This window comes from Manacus vitellinus, unplaced genomic scaffold, assembly GCF_001715985.3.
Source record: "Manacus vitellinus isolate BGI_N305 unplaced genomic scaffold, ASM171598v3 scaffold_92_pilon, whole genome shotgun sequence".
Lineage (NCBI taxonomy): Eukaryota > Metazoa > Chordata > Aves > Passeriformes > Pipridae > Manacus > Manacus vitellinus.
The window spans coordinates 973,368-995,242 of NW_021940877.1; the positions used below are offsets into that span (position 1 = coordinate 973,368).

Here is a 21,875-nt window from a genome sequence, read left to right on the forward strand (position 1 = left end):
GGAGAAGCTGTGGCTGCCCCAGCCCTGGAAGTGTCCAAGGCCAGGTTGGATGGGGCTTGGAGCAACCTGGGCTGGTGGAAGGTGTCCCTGCCCATGGCAGGAGGTGGCACTGGATGGGCTTTAAGGTCCCTTCCAACCCAAACCATTCTGGGATTCATTCTGTGATTCTCTGAAGGGCCACATCTACCCATCCATCTTGTCCACAAAACTGAAGGTGTAAGATGGGAGGCAGATGTATGAGAAGTGTTTTGTGACCTATAATCACAAAAGATACTTGAAAGCAGCTCCTCAATGTCTGATCATCGTTTCACCCACCTTCTGGATCCCAGGGCCACTTGTGTGCTGGGCAGCCCTGGCTGGACAATCCCTGGATCACAGCTCAGGTGCCTCTGTCTGACTGCATCAGGTGGACACCACACCCCTATGGTGGATCCCATTTGGACAATCACAAACAAAAATAAGTGGGATTGTCTCTCTTTGCCTCTTCTTTGCCCTCACCTCTCTTTGCTCCACTTGAAAGGTGAACTCACCTAAGGCTTGGTGGTTCTCCCTCACCCCTGGGTGTTCACAGGCCACAGCCTCCCCCTGTGAGGAGCTGATGGCTCTGTTAAACTGCCCTGGCAGATCTCAGGCTCTGGCTGCTCACAGCTACCCAGCTAAGTGGAGGTTTGACACGCTGACAGCTCATAAACTTCACAACTGGGGGGAGGGGGGAAGCAGCTCCAGGGTCTGGTTTCTTGTCTGCTGGGAAGATCACGGGGGCTGAGCAGGATTTTTGCAAGGCCACTGCAGTGTTTGTGTGGTAGAGATGCAGGATTTCAGCTGTCAGACTTCAACACCCCCAAAGGTATGAGCTGTTAAAAGGTTAATCCCGGGATGAGCATAGCCAGGGACAAGGCTGCCACGGATTTCTGGGTGAACTGGGATAGCTCTGCCAAACCCATGCCCAGCAAGGCCAACAGTGGAAATTTCCACTGATTTTTGTGCAAGGCAAAGTCTTGACTCATGTGGCCACACTAATTGTCCAGGACTGAAGGAATTCTTGCCCATTTGCTAGTTCCCATTTCCACCCTTCCAGAAAACAAGCTGGTGGATGCCAAGCTTTCATGGAATTAAAAACTAAATCTAACAGCTAAATAATTCACTCACTAATTTAATGGGAGTTTTGATTTTGATCTTGGTTGTATTTTGGGTTTTTACACCAGTTTTTGCAATTATCTAACTGATGTTGTCAAAGTTTTTATGTGGAAAAAAACCTTACATGGGACTCTGTGATAATTTTGAAGCTTTTCTGCCTGGATTTTCTGTAGAAGGGAGACTTTTTTTAGAACAACTCTTTTCTCATGAACAACTTGGCTTTGTTAGTAGAGTGTTTTTCGACAGGAATATAGTTTTGCCAGGAAATTTTTGACTTCTCAAATCAATGCTAAAGTCAGAAGAGCCACCAGGTGCCTCCTTCATTGGTGTGGGGAGTTGAAACAAAACCCTCCTTGTAGACAATCCCATGTGTGGATTTGTTTGCCCAAACGTGTTGCATTTTTAAGGCAAGTTCCCAACAAGCCTTAGTGCTTATTTCTGTTATTTCACCAATAGAAAGAAATGGAAAGTAAACCCAAACAGTGCATGGGGCCACATTGTCCCCAGGTCAGCACCACGATCTCAAGTCACTTAGAAATTTCTCCACTGAAGTTGTTTCTTCCAAATATTCCTCGGGGCAGAGATTCCCATGCAAACACCCCAGCTCCGTTTTTCCTGGTGCTACAGTGGGAAGTTCCAAAGTATTGCCTCAAGAAGCTTTCCCCAAAATCTACTGCAGTTTTTGCCAGAAAATAGCTGCTGGTTTTTGCTTCTCAGCGTGGCCTGTGGCTGGTTTGGCTGGTGGGACCTGGGGCAGCTGGGTGTGAGTGTGTTTGTTATTCTGCTCTGGGCAGTGGGTGATTTCTGAGAGTAAATCAGCACAAAGAGGTGGATGCATTGTGATGCTGATTTTTGATATTAATCCCCAGGAAATTCCATGCACTGAGAAACCTTTATTTCAATAACAAAATTAAACCAGGCAGCAGGAGTCGCAAGCCAGTGCTTTATTGATCATTTTTATGATGGAGACCGTTGTGATTTCTGCCTGGGAGAAAATGGATGTTTCATTTAATAAAAGGGCTCAGAGCAATTCTGCCTCTGAAATCTCAGTGCATTTCTAGGCTCCTCACATAATGTGTATTTTATGACACAGTTTCAAACTGTAGTAAACAAACAGCCATATTCTGGATCGTACTGCAGAGGCTCAGATTTGCTAAATGAAGCACCAGAAAAGAAATTCTATGCAATTTTAGTTGGAATTTTTCACAGAGCAATTCTGTTTTCAAGCTGAACAAGCTGAAAACCCACTATTTACCAGCAGGACTCTGCAGTTTCCAGAAAATATGTGGATTTCTGAGGAATGTCTCAAATCTCTCTGTTGTGTGCTGGTGGGGACCTTAAAGTATCTCTTAATTTGCAGAAATAGAGCAGTATCCCTGTAATTTACCTCACATTACCTTGACATGGAGCACCTTGACATGGGCTTTTACCACAGCCCACCAATTAATGTTACCCAGGCAAACACAGTTCAGAGGCAAATGAAGTTTTAACCAATTTTAAAAGTGTCACTGTGCTGTTTTCCTAAACGGGAGAGAAGCAAACACCCAAATTTGAAACTAATGCAGTTTTCCATGAAAGAAACCAAATATTTGGCTATGAAAGTAGACCTGCCCTTTCAAAAAACCCACAAAAAACAAAAAACCTGAGTGGCATTTTTGGGTGCTATGAATGAATTTCACTGTGGTCAGAGCTCTGTCCTGCTCCTTGGGGTGGTGCTTTTTGGGGATGAAGGTGTTAAACATGGGGACGATGATGGTGAGCAGGTCTCCGAGCACTGACTGGAGTCAGGCAAAGCTGCCACGGCCCGATGCTGTTTGCCCGCTGTTTTGCTTCCCAAACTCTTTGAGATGTGTCCAAACTGGCTCTTCTGAGGCGATTCCCCCTCCCTTGGAGGTCAGCTGAGAATGTTTCCTTTCTTCCCGAGGCTCCGAGTCGTTCCCGTTCCTTGTGAGGGGCTGCGATGGGTTATGACACAACAGCTGCCCCGTGGGTTTGGCACAGCCGGGGCAGGGCCAGGCTCTGCTTGGCAGGGCTGCCCTGGCACGCTGGTTCAGCCCCCCGGCAGGAACAGCCGCTGCACCGCGCTCCGTGAGAACCGCCGGATGCTGCTCCCCGTTGCCCGGGCACGCGGGACGGTGCGCAGGCTCCATCCGCTCCCTGGACAGGGTTCAGGGGCAGTGCCAGGCTCCATCCGCTCCGGGACAGTCAGGGCAGTTGCCAGCGCCCATCCGCTCCGCGGACAGTCAGGCAGTTGCAGGCTCCATTCCCGCTCCGGACAGGTCTCAGGGGCAGTGCAGCTCCAATCGCTCCCGGACAGGTCAGGGCAAGTGCCAAGGCTCCATCCGCTCCCGGACAGGTCACGGGGCAGTGCCAGGCTCGCATCCCCGCTCCGGGACAGGTTCAGGTCAGTGCCAGCTCCATCCGCTCCCGGGACAGGTCAGGGGCAGTGCCAGGCTCCATCCGCTCCCGGGACAGGTCAGGGGCAGTGCCAGGCTCCATCCGCTCCCGGGACAGGTCGGGGCCAGGGCAGAGGCTGCTCGGGCAGCTGAAAGCAGCAGCTCTGCAAGTTCAGTGGTGCTTCTCCCCCACTCCTGTCTCGGGAAGGTCTTGCTGCAGGAGGATGTTTCTAAGGAGAGAGGGGGCTGCAGCCTCTGCACTTTCTCTTTGCTCAGTGAATTGGTCCGTGATGTCTCACGGCGTTGCCGTTGTTCTCTCCCATTTCCCCAGCCGGAATTAGACTCAGAAATGCAGTTAAATTACAGAAAAGAGTAACAATTACATACTTGCCTCAGTGAAAAAACTTCAAATAAGCCCTCAAACCACCTAATAATCACATACAAATAATCAGACCCAAATTGTAAAGTAAATTACCAGATAACCAAACTGTAAAGTAATTTATCAGGTATCCAAACTGCAGTGGAAAGTCTTTCTCCACCTCAGCTTTGGACGAGCCAGAGATGATCTCTTAAAATTGTGGCACCAGCATCTAAACAGGGCTGACAGAGAAGCTGGAGAGGGGCTTTTCACAAGCACATGGAGGGACAGGACAAGGAGGACTGGTCCTAAACTAAAAGAGAGGAAATTTAGATGGGATCTTAGGAAGGAATTCCTGCCTGTGAGAGTGGGGAGGCCCTGACACAGGTTGCCCAGAGAAGCTGTGGCTGCCCCAGCCCTGGAAGTGTCCAAGACCAGGTTGGACAGGGCTTGGAGCAACCTGGGCTAGTGGAAGGTGTCCCTGCCCATGGCAGGGGGTGGGTCTGGATGGGTTTTAAGGTCCCTTCCAACACAAACCATTCTGGGATTCAATCTAAACCTTTCCTTAGAAAGACATCAGCACTTTTGGTACTTGTAGAATTGTACCCTTGGAAGCAGAAGTGTCCCACTGGCAGAGGATGTGGTCCCAGCTCTGGAAGCCCGAGGGATGTTGCTGGAAAGAACCAGCACTGTTTCATTACTTTCCTGAAGATGAAAATGATAAGCCTAATCCTGGAGTCCTTCTGGCAAAGCATTTGCTGAGGTCAATGGGAATTGATAGAAACTTGCAGCATAATTTGACAAGAGCAGCTTGTTTTTTTAAATGTGGGGCAGGGAACCTAGGAACCAAATGGAGAAATCTCTGGCAGAAAGTGCTCCTTGGAACCTGCTGTGGGTGGAGGAATCCACTCAGATCAGTAGAACTCCATTTTTAGATAAAGTTGTGGATTTTTGTGTTGAGATGCAAACCTGGAAGTGACTTCTTTGATTGTTTGTCCTGTTGTGCTTTTCTTGGTCTGCTTTGGGCCAAGAACTGCCAACCTGATGGTCACAAGCTGAGATGCCCTAAACAGTGTGGGAAGGGTTTGATTTTCATACAAAGGACAGAGGGCCCAGAGGCCAAAGCAATGAAGGAGCCCCCCAGGCCCTGGCTGAAGTGTTTGTGTGGAACTCTGCACACTCAGCTGCTCTGATGGAAGGCAGTGAGGTCCTGATTTATAGCAGCAGAGTGGCTGTGCCATTGTATTAAAAACAAACAGGGCCTCCCAGAGGTTTTATGAGAAGAACCTTTATCACAAAATTTCCAACCGTGGCATGGACCAAAATATTCCTCCTAGGCTTCGCTCAGACTCCTGTGCTGAACCTCTGCTGCCACCCAGGATATACCCAGTCAAGTGATCCAGTTGTTGTGGCCAACACGGGGCTCTCATCCATCTTCAACCTCCCCAGACTCTTTCCTGGGACTCCAATTAAATATATTCTGTGTGGTCAACACTGGAAAGTATTTATAATAATCAGGAGGAGGGTTTTGCCAGGGTCCTTTAAACTTTGAGCCACTTCACATGAAGCTTAAGCCATTTTTAAAAGCTTTTCTTTGGCAAAGCAAATCTTGATAGCAGGAACTGATGTGCTGTTGATCTGCTGCTAAAGCCCAGCCTGTCTGAGCCAAACAATAGCAGCAGGAAATCTACTCTCCAACATCTCCTTCACCTCCGTGAGGTGTGAACATCAAAGCCTGTTCCCAAATGTCTAAATGCAATTCTTAACACCATTAAGACTTGGCTGTCTAAGAAGGAAGTGTGCAAGTGAAAAAGCAGTTTATAAATACGCTGCCTTGCAGCTGCTTTCTGGCAGCAGTGAACCCATCCTAATGTCTTTCAGCTTCCTCAGGTCCCATTCATCCTCAGACCTCAGGTTTCTAAAGAGAAGTAAACCAGGTTTTATTTCAAATTTTATTTTATTTTAGCCGAATCTCCTCTGGCAACTGAAATCATCACCGAGAAACAGATTTGTAAAATGTAGGGCTGGAAAACACAACATTTGCAAACCATCAGTATACAAAAGCTATTTTATTCCATGATAATATTTTTTTATTTGTAAATATTATGAACTTCTCTTACAAGTGGTAAAGCTGCATCACTGGGCAGGGTTGGGCTGGGAGCTCTGAATGCAGGAGTTCCAGCCTGGGCTTGGTGTGTCTCAGTGTGAGAGTGGACAGATCTATCCCGTTTTCCTGCTTCCCTGCCTGGGGTATGAAATCCATTAGTGGCTACAAAATGTTCACACTGAGATGGTCCTTTTGTTTGAGGAAGTGTTTGGAAGAATGATGCAAGAGTAAAGTAATCAATGTCACAATGAAAGATTTCACTGGTAGGAATGATTTCCTCAAAAAAACAAGTGGTTTGCAAAAAAAAAAAATCTCATACCACCACCTGTTCCCTGCAATTCAGTAGGTTGTTATAAATAGCTTACACCTTCAGGAACTGGGAGATGCCAGGAGAAATATAGGCTAAATTCATTGGATAATCTCATTTGTGAGGAGTCATTTGTTCTGCTCCACTAACCTTGTTTAATATTTATTTTAACCATGTCACCCACCCGTGGCAGAGGCTCAGCACTGAACCCAAATGTCTCTGGGTACAGCCTGGAAAATCTGGGTATTCTCAGGAGCTTTTTTTCGTTCTGTGAAGAATTCTCTCAGTAGCCTCAGTGATGTTTGTACCTTTCTGATGTCTGTTTTTCACACTCCTCAGCACCTGGCAGAGGAAGCATCGTCATCCCTAAACTGTTGTATGGATCTACAGGACCCCCTCTCATCATCACATCCCAGCCCTTTCCACCTGCCAAAAAGGCATTTGGAGCAGTAAATACCCCTGGTCTCTCATCACTCTTGCTGTAGAGTTCCTCCCTAAAATCCTTCTGCATCAGCCTCCCGGGAAACCCCTGACTTGCAGCATTTCCCACCAGGGTGGACAAGGGGATCTGCTCTGGTTCCAGGGAGAACCTGGAGAGGATCTGATCTGCAACCTGGGCAGGGACCTTATGTGACTGGTGGAATTTTTTGGGGTATACTTAGGCCATAAATGGCCACATGGTTCCTGCAGCCTCCTGGGCCTGTGAGCACAAACATGTGTTGCATCCCTTCATTCTGCTGAAGAGCAAAGGCCTCACCTGGCTTTTCCATCCCTGTTTCCATTTATGAGCTCACTCACCCCATCCATCTTTCTCCCACATTGAGTCCTGATTAGGCTGAGTAGGAACACAACAGGCTTTCTTTCCCACAGGAGGCTCTTTTTGACCTTCCTTTCCTCTCCTTGTCTGACAAATTGTGGGAGCTGACCCATATCTGGGCGGGATAATTCAGTCCAGCCCCATCCTGGCAGGCAGCTGCCTCTGCAGCTTCTCTGCTGGTGGGGAACAAGTGCCTGGGACATCTCGGACTGGCTCCTGGCAGGGCTGGGTGGAGGCACTGGGGTTAAACAAGAACCAGTTCTAACCTTTGCCCCAAAGCCAGGCTGGCTGGGAGGACGGGCCCTCCTGGAATCAGCTGGTTCTGCAGAGTGGACAGTGATGAATTGGAGAGGTTTTTTAGTCTCGACGTTCCTCCCTCGCCCATCTGGGAAGGGAATGGGGAGGTGAGGGATTGAGGGATATTCAGGATCTTTGGAGCAGGATCTGAGCAAGGGGCATGTGGCACAGTGAGGGACACTGCTCTTACCTGGGCCCTGGGCTTGATTAGAACATGAAAAACCTCCTTGCATATCTTCTTTCCAGTTCTTTCCCATGGGGGCATTACTGTATCCATCTCCTTCCCCTCAGCAATGCCAAGCAGTTTCTATAACACATCTCCTGTGTTCTTAATACTTTATTTGGAAGACGATTCACAGGGGAAAAAAGCCCCAAATGCCTTTAACAAGTACAAACTGTTGTTTCCAGTGGTCTGTATTGTACTTCTACACCCTTGGAAAGCAGCACATTTACACAGCTCAGGGTCTATGCTATGAAATGACCATGAAAAACTTCCCTTTTTAAAGAAAAGCTGGTTTCTGCCATGGTGTTTTTTCTCCTGGTGAATTCTCCACACAGCCCTTTTCTAAAGTGCTACCTCATCCCAGCATAAAACTCTAATCATGCAATCCAGCCCCAGCAGCCTCTAAAAAACATCCCCAGCAGCTTCAAAACTTCCTCCTCTTCCTCATCTTCTTCCCAGCAGCCTGGTTTTAGCAGCCGTAGCCTTCACCCCAGGCTTACCATGGTGTAACAGGATCCCCTGGCAGGGGGAATCTTCAGTGGCTGATAAACCCTTAACTGTTGGGAAATGAAAGCAGGTTCCCTTTGAAGTACACCTCGCATTACAGGGAGATGCTCCAGCCTCTGTATTTTAGCTCCCAATAAAATGATTTATGAGCATAAAGGCCTGAGCCACCTTTGAGTGGGGGAAGGGAAGGAGTTGCAGACGTCATTAGCTGCAAAGGAGCTCCTTTTTTTCCTCTGGGTTATAAATAAGGGGCAGAATCAACCTGTTTGGGCCATGAAATGTCCCTTCCCCTGCACGGGAAGGTAAATCCTATCAGTTGCTTTGTGGCAGGTTTCGGTGTGTTTGGGGCTGGATTCCCCAGCCAGGCTCTGGGAGGAGACACTGCCTTTCAACACATGGTTGTGAATTCCCTTGGTGCAGGTGTATTTGCTGTTATTATCATTTATCACCTGCTTTGCTGCGATGCTCCAGACAAGATGCTCCAAGATCTTGCTGTGCTGGGTCTGGTGCCTTCTGGCACTTCAAAAGAGCCTCTATCTCCAGTGGCTGACTGTGGAAATGAACTAAAATGCAAGAAAATGAGTTTATCCTCAATTTAGAGGTGCTAATCTGATGCATGGGTTGTGTAAGGACTAAAATTTGTTGAATACGCTGATTTCAAATCAGAAAAGCAATACTTTCCCAAAGTCACAGGAGGAGCATAATTAAGAACTGAATTTCTTTGGTGATGATCCGCTCTCTCAGAATTTATCTTTCCTTTCTTCACAAGCCCACGTGCACTGTAGACCAAAATGGCTCATGCACAGGATTTTTTTGTTGACTCTACCTGGTTGTAAAAGGATCCAGAGTATCCTTTTATCTCCCTTAAAGCATAAAGGAACCACACCCCCATACTGGATGTGGAGGATCAGGATGGGAGCAGCCATCACAGGCACGTGTGCATTTTAATTCTGAACAAAACATCCCCAGCAGCTCCAAAACTTCCTCCTCTTCCTCATCTTCTTCCCAGCAGCCTGGTTTTAGCAGATGCAGCCTTCACCCTAGGCTTACCATGGTGTAACAGGGTCCTCTGGCAGGGGGAGTCTTTAGTTGTTGTTGAGTGCAAAGGGGTGTGTTGGTGCCCAGACAACAACAACCTCACAAGGGGGGAACAGAAGACAACACAAACCTTCTCCACGTTGTGTTTTGATCATACATTGCCCAAATCAACTGACAGATGGGGCAGTGAGTCCTCGTGGGGATGGTTTGCACTCTTGGAATTCCATTTCTCTTTCCTTCTCGGTTCCTGGATTCATGTCTTGGTTGTGTTCTCCCTTCAGGTATTTGAATTTTATGTGCTGTTCTTGGCACTGAGATCTTTATTTTTTTGGAGTGGAAGCTCTTCCAGCCCAGGCCTAGGCCTTTGTCTCTAAAAAGAGTAGGTTTATTTATCTCCCTGTGTTCAGCTACCAGAAATATCCAATTTTCATGTCCTTATCTGTGGAAGTGGAAGCAAATTATAAGAGACAAGGAGCCAAGGTCCATCTCCCTAATTTGAAACTGGATTTGCACACACATGCCTGTTGAGAAAAGGATGGGACCTTCCTCTTTGCATGGTCAGGGCAAACAAAAGGTTATTTATTCATTTCTGTTGCTCACTGCTCACAGAAGCTGTGCCACGGATTGGGCTGGATAAAGGACTTGTGAAGTGCCACAGACCTCAGCCTTCATTCATTTCCCTCTCCTTAACTCTGTCCTAGATTTTTTTAGCGACTTTGGGTGCCAGAAGTGGCCCCAGGGATTGTGACCTGCCCGGCCCCTGGTGGCCAATGCAGAGGATGTGAGCTGACCCATTTCTGTCACGCCTTTGGGAGGGTGGCAGGTTGTGCTGCTCCAGCCAGCAGAGCAGGGCAACAGGAACAGGTCTGTACAAAGAGGTTTTTGGAGCCAAGGACCTGACATCAGCACTGTAAACACTTCAGGGGTTTAATTTAGACCAACTCTTGAAAGAAAACTGGGCTTTTGTTGTTGTCATTGTATATGGATGTAAATAACAGCATGAAATTAAGGGCTGCCCAGGCCTGGGTTCTTCCTCAGCCATCAGGATCACAGCAAGTTTTAATTAAACTGTTTCCACAGCATGATAGTGGCTAAATAACACGTAGAAAGAGCAATAATAGGCTGTGATCCAGAGAACCTCACAGAAATTAGTGGGTGAAGCTCAGTGCACACTTATTTTTGCAGCAGGCACCACTGCAGTGTGTGAGGGCTGGAGACCAGCACTCCATTAAATAAATTTGCCTTTTCCTGTAAGAAAAATGCACAGGAACAGGTAACTGTTTACAGGAGGACTGGACATAAAGACCAGGGAAAGATGCCCATTTTGAGCTTTGGGTCATGTTTGATGTCCACAGCACACAGGGCTAAAATTCTGCAGTATCTGGGGAAGAGTTTTGGTTTGGTTCTAAGATGTGGGCGCAGTTTGGGCTGCAGTGCCTCAAACCCTTGTAACACTAGCCCCTGATCTGATGTTGAGCAGCTTGGAAGCTTGATGGAGGATTTTTCCCCCCCCTGAATGCTTTACACTCTTGATTTTTGCTCCATTTTTTCTTGTTGCTGTGAAATTTAATCGTGTTTTCTAGCCCTTTAGGCCTCCCAAAGTCCAGCAGCTGCATTCTCATCTGGCTTGAAAGCTTATCCACATACTTCTGAACCCCAAACAGCAATGGGGCCTGAGAGCCTCTCTGATTAAATGAAGCAAACCAAGCCCAAGTGACAGACTGAGAAGCCCCTTCCACTATGCAGGAGGGAGATTGCCCACGATAAAACACACCAGGGCACACAGATGCATTTAGAAAAATCTCCTCGGGAGTCTTACAGGTAAACCAGCACTGTAGGAAACATGAGCCCAGCTTTGCACAGGCATTAAAACCGGGTTTATTTTAATGCACAGAGATTTAAATTGGCTGCAGAACAATTCTGGTGCTGCTCCAAGCAGGGCATGTCTTAGCATACAGACAACAGTGATTTGCTGCAGCACAGAGGAGCTGAGCAAGCCCTGTATTCCCTCCGGTCTGGTTCTATCTCTTTAGCTTGTCTAACATTGAAACCACGATGCTAATCTGTCTATTTATCCCTCCTAACAGAGCAGCCGTGTTGCTATTATGGTCCTTAATCCCTCAGCATAATTCACATAGTTGTCAGATAACAAGGCAGAATGGCCAGGTGGTAGCAGTGCTTCTATTTGGTGTGGACTCTCCCGGAATACACAAGTTAAATTATTCCTCTTCATCTCACCCTACAGCTCAGAGCACCCTCCCAACACTCTCAGCAGCATCTTGAGCCATTTTAAATGTATATGTTTACCCAGGAGACAGGGCAGGGGTTGTATTGTCATTTGGGAGAAAGGGAACTGAGGAATGGTGATGAATATAAAAAAGATCTGAAGCCATTGGAGAGTGTCCAAGGAAGGTGGGGAAGGGCCTTGATTTGAAGCCGTGGGAGGACACTGAGGACACTTGGTGTGTTCAGCTGGAGCAGAGGAGACTGAGGGGAGACCTCAGTGCAGTTCCCATTCCTGGGCAGGGGCAGAGGACGGGCAGGGACTGAGCTCTGCTCTGGGGGGACCAGGGACAGCACCCAGGGAATGGCTGGAGCTGTGCCAGGGCAGGCTCAGGTTGGATCTCAGGCAAAGGTTCTTCCCCCAGAGGCTGGTTGGGCACTGACCAGGCTCCCCAGGGCAGTGGGCACAGCCCCAAGGCTGCCAGAGCTCTAGGAGGGTTTGGCTGATCCTCTGGGGCACAGGGGGTGACTCTGGGAGTGGTCCCATGCAGGGCTGAGGGTTGGACTGGATGATCCTTGTGGGTCCCTTGCAGCTCAGCATATTCTGGGATTCTGTGATATCCACAGAGCCTGTGGCAGGCAACAACTTGAACCTGTTTTTGGACAGAATGTGTTTCCATCAGCCCCCAGGTGAGGCGGGACAGCAGCTCCGGGAGTCACAGGGGGATCTTTCCTCTCCCTTCCAGGTTCAGCAACTAAAAGGACTGAGGAATGGAGGCAAACACTCACAAATCTGAGTCAGGCAGCAACTTGGGTCTGGCTTTGGCCAGCGCTGTGGGACATGTTCCCGTCAGATCCTGGCTGGGGTGGGACGGCAGCTCAGGGGGAATCACTCGTGGCCTTTGCTCTCCCCCCAGGTGTGGTTCAGTAACCGCAGGGCGCGCTGGCGCAAGCAGGCGGGCGCGAACCAGCTCGCGGCCTTCAACCACCTGCTGCCGGGGGGGTTCCCGCCCACCGGGATGCCCACCCTGCCCCCCTACCAGCTGCCGGACTCCACCTACCCGACCACCACCATCTCCCAAGGTGAGCACCCTTCGCCTGTGCCGCTGCTCTTCTCTTCCCAAATCCTGCCTTTCCAAGGCCGGGTTGGACAGGGCTTGGAGCAACCTGGGATAGTGGAAGGTGCCCCCGCCCACGGCAGGGGTTGGAACTGGATGAGCTTTAAGGTCCCTTCCTACCCAAACCATCCCAGGATTCCACAGTGTCCATCCCCATCTCCTGAGCCAGATGCAGCACAGGGCTGCTCCCTTGTCCTGCCAGGGACCTCTGAGCCACCTACCCCTCTCTAGGCCCACTCCTGAGCCAGGCTTTGTCACCTGCAGTCCCCTGCTGAGGATGGAGGAGCACAGCAGCAGTGATCCATGCCATGTCTGCCCCTCCCCTGCATGAGGTGGCCCTGTCTCCTGTCCCAACCAGGTTGCCCTCAGCACCACAGTCTGTGGGACCACCTCCCTGTCCCTTTCTCATCCCGTCTGTCCTTGAGGGAACTGTGTGTCTGGGGACATTCCCATTTCAAGGCATGTATCCTGCTCCTCCATGTGCCAACACACACCAAGTCCTGCATCCTCCAGTGAGGATTAGTTCTGGAATTCTGGGATTCTATCATCCCATTGTTCCTTGCCTTTGTCATTCATGACATCCCACTGGGTCTCTTGTAATACACAGGTGGTTTTCCTTGAGATGGGAAAACCAAGGTTTTCCTCAGGTTGGTGGAAGCTCCTCGGTTTTCTCCTCTGTCTCACGGTCCTTTTGCTCTGTCAATGTGTCCCATGGCTGTAGCTCTGCTCAGCTTTGAAATGAGGAGCACAGCACTGTGAACTGAGTATCCTGTAGGTGATCCCTCGTTCTGGATAAAGCTCCACACTGGGGTTCTGTGGAGGGAGTATTGCCCATTTCAGTTGGCTTTGACCTTTACAAAAGAATTTACAGCTTCTGTTCGAGGAAAAGTTAAAGGAAAATTCAGATATTTCCCCCCAGCATGGCAGGTTTTGTCCCATCACACACTTTGTGGAACATGGCGTGTCCCAGACGCTGAGACAGGATGGCCAAACCCAGGGGCCATTTCGCAGTACCAGCTGTCCCCCCAGCCCTACTGAGCCCTGCTCTCTCTCCGCAGACGGGGGAAGCACCGTGCACAGGCCCCAGCCCCTGCCTCCCTCCACCATGCACCAGGGGGGACTCGCGGCCGCCGCCGACAGCGGCTCAGCCTACGGAGCCCGGCACAGCTTCTCCAGCTACTCCGACAGCTTCATGAACGCTGCAGCTCCTGCCAACCACATGAACCCCGTCAGCAATGGCCTCTCCCCACAGGTACGTGACCTGCCTCCATCCTGCCTTTGGCTGACAGGACTTGGCTGGTTCAAATCCTCTGAGAGCAGGGCGAGCTTCAGGCTGTCACAGCGTGTTCTGCTTAACAAGGGAGTCATTGCTGCTGTCAGGGAGTCCTGGAGCAGCCCAGTCAAAGCATTTGGCTCATTCCTTCATCAGCAATATCGCTCAGCACTGTTCTGCAGAGCACTTGTGTCCTCTTAGTTCCCACCTCCATGTTAACACATTGCAACCACAAACACCAGGACTCAGAGCATCAGTGTTTATCTATCTACTCAACCCTCCAAAATATTCCACAGCCAAAAATTCCAGGGCCCTCCAATTGTGGATTTTAACCTAATGACAGCACATTTGATGGTTTTAGTTACTTTAGAAGCACCTCATGATTTGTGGGTGGCTGATTTAGAGATTAGCCAAAGCCAGCTTGTCCAAGCCTGGTTGGACCATGGAAGTGCCATGGATTTGAGCTTCCTCAAAACACAGGGGTGTAGATCTGGGAATTAGTTTTGAGAAAGTAATTGTCATAGAAACAATTCTGCTAATGCTTTGCACAAGGTCAGAATGAGAGGTGTAGGTGAGTTTTAAAGGAGGAAAGGTGTTTCACACCATCTGCTTGTGTAAGGAAGTGGAGTGTGTGTGTTTTGAGGTGACCAGGCAACAGCCACAGCCTCCCCTGGGAATATACCCTTGATTTTCACATCCCTGCCTGAGCCCATGACCTGATCTGGGGTCTGTGCCCCAAAGCCCAGCTCAGCCACCCTCTGAAGTGCCTCTCCCAGGTTTGATCTGATGCTACCCATCGGGTGTACAGCTTCTAAGTGCTGCATGTGACAGAAACAAGGCTCAGAGCAGAGAGAGGTTAAATCTCCACCATCAGTGAGCCCAGAGAGAGCAGAGCTTGTGCTCATGTGCTATGGGAGCAGACTTATGTTCTCAGCTGAGTGGAGAAGGCAGGATGTTCACCACCTGAGAATCCATCCCCCTCTAACTCCACCCTGGGATAAGAATTCTAATTTCCTGTCACCTTATCAGACAGAGCCTTTAACCTCATTGTTTTAGTTGCAGTAACCTGCTTTCCAAGTGCACATTTGCTTTTAAATGGAACAAGGTACATATTGTACACTTCTATTCATGCTGGAGGGATACAAAAATCCCTTTTACTTTCACTCCCAGTCACTCGTGGAACATGGGGACACATGAAATGCACTACAATAGTTGTTTCAGAGTACCAGTAAGACTGTTTAGGACAGGAAATGCAAAATAATTTGAAACTACAAGGAGAAATTAGGTGGGCTTCTGAAATGAAAAGACTACAACTGTTTAGAGGAGAGTCCAATAAAGAGGGACATCAGAAAGGTTTATGGATCTTGAGGTCCAATAGCTTGTGATCTCTCAAGTGTGAAAACAAACATAGAGTGCCAATGGAAGGAGGGAAATTTTGCAGCTTCTCAGAAATGGTATAAACCCTCCCCTTCTAGCTTTGAGTGGGAAAATGTAAAGGTGTGACTGGCATGAGGCAGAATATTACCTCAGACAGGGTGATCTGGGGGAGAATAGGCAGACATCTCTCTGACAAGGGATTTCTAACAGCAGCAGGCCTGGGAGATGAGGACAGAGCCTGGAATTCAAAGGCAGGCTCCAGGTTAGACAGGCCAGGGCACGTGATTAATTCAGATGATCACAAGTGCAATTTAGCACCTTGGAATAAGTTGGGGATGAGATCCACGTGATAGCACCAGACACGAGTCCATCCTGCAATTTCCATTTCTGGAGCTTCATCATCTCCCTCCCAGTCCCACTCAGAAATCAGAGGCTCATTGAAATGACCAAACCAAGGCTTTCTCTCTGCTTATCCCTATCCCAAATTACCCTGCCCCCAGGCTCAGGCTGGGGAAAGATAGAGTCCTGAGCCAATAAGCCCTTTGTATGGGAAAGAGAGGATCCATTATCTGGCAGTCCTGAAGAAAAGAGAGCTTTGCACCCCCAAGAAGGAGAGATTCCCATTTTCCTAATGCTTTTAATCATGTGAGGGCCAAGATATCAGCACATAAATTCTTCTATTTCTTTTGTACATGGAAAGGCTAACCCAGGTTATTTCATGACTGCTTTATTTACTTACCAAACCTTCCTGCCTTTCTAAGCCCTCTGCTGTTCCTAGTGGAAGGATACAGGAAATACTCCTAATGGGATGAATGAGAACTCCTAAAAGTGTCCTGTTTTATGTAGCAGGGTGGGTAAAAGTTTAGTGAGGTCTCTATATGGGATGCTCTGTGTAATTTTCCTGCTGTGCTGAGCATAATTCAGCTCTTCCATGGCATTGCAGGTAAAACCCATCACACCTCAATCCTCTCCTCCTCCTCTCTCTATCTGAAGTTGCTCTTTACAGGGGTAAATACCAGCTAGAGGGAAAGAGGGAGTTCAGGAGATAGAAAAAAAGAAGGGAACTGTAAATGATGGCAATTTGTCTGCACTGCAGACAGCCAGTTCTCTGGTTTCAGCCCTCAGCAGCAGCAGGAGGGAGATCTCTTTGCAGTTTAGACAAGAGGTGGGGGCCAGCCTGGCCCAGAGCTCCCAGCATTTGCTGCCTCTCAGCAACGATCCAATTACCCCAGGATTGGGTGTCCCGGCCAGAACCCCCAGCCCCGGTGCTGGCAGCTGGAATTCTAGAGGAGAGGCATGGCATTCCCATTCCCAGCACAGAGAACAGAGGATTACATGTGGCCACAAGGGCTGGGACCCCCCGGAGGCCCCCCCTCACCCACCTCAGTCCTCCGCTCGGGCAGACAGAGAGACCCCAACTTCACGTGGGAAATGGCCCCGCTTCTGGCCTGTTTTCCAGCCCATGGCACACAAAGCCTTGTGCCTGCCCAGCTCAGCTGCTGGAGCCCCAGAGCTTTTCCCAGGCAGCTTCCATGGTGTCCTGCCTCTATTCCAGACCTGAGAGGTCAGCTGAGAATTTTTGTCTTCAACTCCTTCATCTCGTGATGACGTTTTTTGTGACACTTCATACAAAAACACCGACTTGGTTGTGCAAAGGACAGTCCAAGGTGATTGAAGCACTACCTGGAGTGAAGTCTCACGTCATGCTCCTTCCTAGACCTGAGTGAGAGCCCAGGGTAACCCAAGCAGTGATCTGGGCTGGTTCTGTACTGGGACAGCCTTTGTCAGAGAGAGATTTTGCCTGTTTGGGAAAGGGAACCTCCCAGCCTGACCAGCTGCAGCCACATGAGTCACTTCCAGCTGTCAGGATGCACTTGGTGCTCCCATGTTATCAGAGAGGGGCTCGGGGGAGCCAGAATGTGCAGCAGCAAAGTCCCCCCTGCTCCACAAGGACTGGTGGGTTGGCAGCAGTTGCCCCAGGCTCAGCTGGGCTGACTCAGGGGCTCAGACCTGCCTTGGGCTGGCACTAAAGCCTGGGCCAAAACTTAGTGAGGACACAGAGACACAAAGCAACGTTATATGATGAATAACTTAGGCATGCAGAGGGTGATTTCTGGCCCTGGAGCTTCTGTCTCACCATTTCTCACAGGAGTGGGTTGTAAACCAAGGCTGGGCATGGGTGAGATTTCACATGCACACTGTAATTATTTCCAACTCATTTTCATCCCACAGAGGACTCATTTCCCATTTATTTGAGAATACCCGTCAACCTCAACAAGGACAAGGCCGGGCACCAAGACATCCTTAGCCAGGTCACTCCTCACACTGGCAGTGAGAACAAACTCTGCATCCCTCTGTTTGGAAGTTCAGCCCTGTGCTAGCCCAGAATTGCCCTTCACTGAGCTGGGACAAGGCTTGTGACAAACAGCTTAGTCTCCTGATAAATCACAGAATCATCTCGTAGAATGGGTTGGGTTGGGAGGGACCTTATGGACCATCTCGTTCCACCCCTGCCATGGGCAGGGACACCTTCCACTGTCCCAGGTTGCTCCAGGCCCTGTCCAAGCTGGCCTTAAATTCAGTCCGGTTACATCCTGAGCAGCATCAGGAACTGTGAGTGCTGCAGTGAGGGCTGAGGTGGCAGAAAATTAAGTGACTTAAACTTTGTATTACAAGACAAAAGTGGAGCCACATTGGCTGTTCCTCTGCCATTTGTGATGGTGGGAGATCCCCTGGGTGCTTTTCAAACAGCTAAGAAACAGGGTCTTATGTATTTTCTGCTGCTTTCATCTTTAGCCTCTTCTACCACATCTCTTCTGCCTTTTGAAGTGTCTTCATGGTTTTTTAGGAGGGTTTTGTCCATTGCTTCACTTCCTAAAATTTCCACTGCCCTTTTAGATCCAGGCCTGTATCTTGAATATGTCTGATTGTTCCCTGTAGCATGCTGGGGTCTTGCAGGGGGTTATTCTAAAGCCAAAGCTCATCCCTTTGCTGCAGGTGGCCCCTGTGTAGCTGGGGAACACATTCAGATGCAGTTCAGAGTCAGGCATTTCGTGTGCTTCCATAACATGTTATTTCTGAGACCTTTGAATCTTATAGCAAAACCACGGGATCATCCAGAGATTAAGACAATCTTCGTAAGGAATACAAATTCGTAAGGAATACGAAGAGCCAAGAGAAACTTGTTCACCATCTCACAGTTGTTGCTTTAATTTTCCCAGGGCTTTCAGTGTTTTTTTTTTTTTCTTCATGAGCAGATTCATTCCCACTGGAATGGCAGGTCTGGGGGTTAGAGTCAGATTTGCAATTTCTGGTTTATCCCTGAGTTTTGAGGGTGTTCCTGGAGGTACACTCAAGGCACAGCTCAGGCTCTGCCCACAGATTTCTGCTCTAAACTCAGGGACCTTCTTAGTCTGCACAGTTTGTTTTTCCTGACATCATCCCATGGCTCCATTCCCTTCCACCATCCAGGGTAATGTTTCCTCAGCCTCATTGGGGTGGGATTAGAGATCATCTGAATCCCTGTCAGGAGCTCACTGGTCCTGGCAGAAGGACAAGAAGAGCCAGCTGAGCCCTTTTTTGGGGTGGAAAACCTGGCAGTTGGGAAAGACATGATGTTGCTGGCGAGAGGGGAGCAGGAATGGTGGTGTCTGGCTCCGGAGAGACAGCTCTCCTTCCCTGCTTCCCTCGTGACACGGATCCCTTCTGTCTGGTGCCTTTTTTTTTTTCCTTTTTTTTTTGACGGAGACACTGTGCTTATAATAAGCATTCAAAATGAGTCTTGCTGGGCCAGGAGAAGGGGAGGGGAAGAAAGAAGGGGAGGAGAGGATGAGATTTGGGGGGGAGGGGGAAAGGGAGGAGGGGGTTTAAATAGCAAAGAATTAGAAAAAAAAATCTGATGCAAATCACTAGTAGAGAGAAAATTATGTGCAATTACCCAAGCGATACTGGGCAGCCGTGCCCACCCCAACCAACAAGATCTCATTAACAAGCAGAAAATAAGATTGAAATGGTGTGTAAAAGAGCTGAAAAATGAATTTGAATGCTGCATTTGTCCACAATTACCCCCTCGTTCACACATATTTTATTGCAATTTTTTTATTATTCTTAATCTTTCCATCCCTCAAAGCAGATTGGGAACATCCTGGCATTACAGTTGCTGAGGGAGGAAGCATTAAGGATTCCCCGTTTCCCTGAAAGGAGACCCTTCTCTCGCTCGAATTTTCAAGGGTTGGTTTTGGACGGATAAGGATTCATTTCTCTGGCTTATCTTAGTGTAGGAACATGTTCTTCTAATATTCTTTAACCTCTGAGGCTCTTGGGTGCCACCCCACACGAGGGTCTTTCTCTAACCTTGCCTCCTGGGTTCCTCTGCCTCCCTTTTCCATCGCTCCCTCCCTCCAGTTTTTTTCCATGTGGTCCCTGCTCTTTTCCCCCCCTACTACCTCCTCCACATTCCTCCACACTGCCCTGCACCCCCCTGTCTCCAGAGGATGTGATTCCCTCAAACAATGTCTGTGCCCTTCAGAGAGTGGCTGCTGTCCCTTTTCTGAGTCACAATTGCTCCTCGCTCCCTGTTCCTTTCTGGCTTCAGCCTCCCCACGACCTTGGGGCAGGATTTTTGGAGGAGGAGATGAACATGTGCTAAAATCCACATCTTTTTTTTGGCCAGGGGGATGGAAAGGTGATGTGGGAGCTCCAGGTTCTTCTCTGGGAGAAGCTGGCTCTGCTGAGACTGCATTGGCATTTTTCCCTTGCTCGGTGTCAAATGCAGCCCCATCTCCCTAAACTCTTAACCTGCGTGTCCCAGCAAAGCTGGTTGTTCTTCCATGAAAGTTTCTTGCTTTTTTCCCCCTTTTCATATTTAACCAAACAAAGCCCATCTGCTCTTGTCAATTAGGTGCCACTGCTCCTGGCAACGGCAAAAGGGGAGAACGGAACATTTTTCTCGTGTGAAAATGGATACGTATTTATTTGACTGATTCCTGATGACTCTGTTTCTGAGCAGGGTGGGAAGGGGGAAATTCATATCTGAGGGGCCACTTTCTGTAAGTCTGGAGGTTCCGTGACTTTCCTCGACTGATTTGAGTGCTTTGATCACACTGAAAACCAACTGGAAACAAACATCTTATCACCTTAACTTGAACTCTGGTGCCCTGGCAGGGTTCATTCCTGTGTGATTTCCTCTCCATGTGTTTATTAGGAAGATATGAAAATATCAGGAACAGTGAAGGTTTTCAGAGCAAACAGGTGATTCCTGAGCCTCGGGAGCTTTGGCAATCCCTTCGGTGGGTCCAGGATTAGCCCCTGTAGCACTGCACCTTTTGTGAACTCACGTATCAGCTGTAGAAAAATTGAGGAGAAAGGGAGGAATAAGGAGAAAATAGGAGAAGAAATACAGGAAAAATCCTGAGGAGAATGACATGATGACAGCAGGAAGAAGAAATGCAGGGAGGTGTGAAAGTGCCTGATAAGCCCCCAGATCCTGGAGCAGGGAGCATGTTTTTAAGGCGCCCAGGGCTAAGACATGGAAATCTGTCCCCACAAATCCTTAAATATCCCTTCCCACCCAGACCCCACTCACGGGGTGGTGGGAGCAAAGCCCACGAGGAGGAACGGTCATCACAGGGGCTGGAATTCCTGCTGAAATCCGGGCAGGACTGGTGGGGCTTTCAGCTCTGCTCAAGCACCTCTCCTCTGGGTCCTGTCTCCTTCCTGCACCGGGGAGGGTGAGAGGGACTTGGCCGGGAGACAGACTCGGAGAATTCAAATGCGGGATTTGCCCTGCTTTCTGATTAATGAGGGAACTCGAGACAAGGCAGGCAGGGCAGATAGAGAAAATGAGAGATTAGCAATTAATGCAGCATCCAGCCTGGTGCCGGGCACCGCCGAGCGACCTCTGGCACGCAGAGCCGAGTGTTTCGCCGCGTGGCTCTGGGAGCCGCAATATCCCAGGGACCGGGAGCTGCTGCGGAGCCGCCGGGGGAATCAAGGGAGCGCAGCGGGGAAAGGCAGCCCTGGAATGAGGGAAGCGAGATAGAGGGAAAGCTTAAAAGGCAGGAATGCAATAAAAGGAATAATTAGGATTCAGAGGCAGGAGCACGTGTGTGCAAGGGCACCGATGTCCCGCGTGCGCATTCCCTGTGTGCTCACCCGGGTGTGCCTGGGCCCTGGGTGTGCCTATTAAAACCTGGGAACGGGGTGACAGCTGTGCTCCAGCTGTGCCCTGGCTGGGAAAAACCATCTAGTACAGGAAAAACCCACAGTAATATTTTGCAGTGGATCAGGCACTAATCCCAATGTGTCCCCTTATTTTTTTTCCACAGAGAGGGGTTGTGGGAAGTGCCTTGACTGCAGTGGGTGCGAGACAACAGGAGAAACATCAAGCTGGGAAAGAAGGTGGGACAGTGTGGTGCAGGTGTATGAGGGTCCATTGCTCTGCTGGAGAGCTTCCAGCCTTCCCCAGCTCAGGATCAGCACACAGGGAAGATGGACACAGGACTGTGTGTTGTTCGTGTTAGGGGGACATGCCGTGACCACCAGCTTTCCCAGAGCTGCTGGATGCATTTTGAAAGGGGTCGTTATTCAGCACAGTTTATTTGCTGTTTGCTTCACCATCTCTGTGTGCTAACAATGAAGGAAACCTGCATTCCCTCCCATCCCAGAGCCAGCCAGCTGCTGGGATCACTGATGGATG

General features: G+C 49.2%; 1 protein-coding gene across 1 annotated transcript in view; it reads left to right on the forward strand.

The window, feature by feature from the left end:
* The window catches only part of PAX7 (paired box 7), an 82,726-nt gene extending 66,722 nt beyond the window's left edge, over nt 1–16,004 (forward strand). The window contains exons 6-8 of the mRNA XM_029965238.1: nt 12,328–12,493; nt 13,587–13,780; nt 15,957–16,004. Coding sequence (XP_029821098.1) covers nt 12,328–12,493; nt 13,587–13,780; nt 15,957–16,004 — 408 coding nt within the window. The remainder of the gene's footprint in view (nt 1–12,327; nt 12,494–13,586; nt 13,781–15,956) is intronic.
* The last annotated feature ends 5,871 nt before the right edge of the window (nt 16,005–21,875 follow it).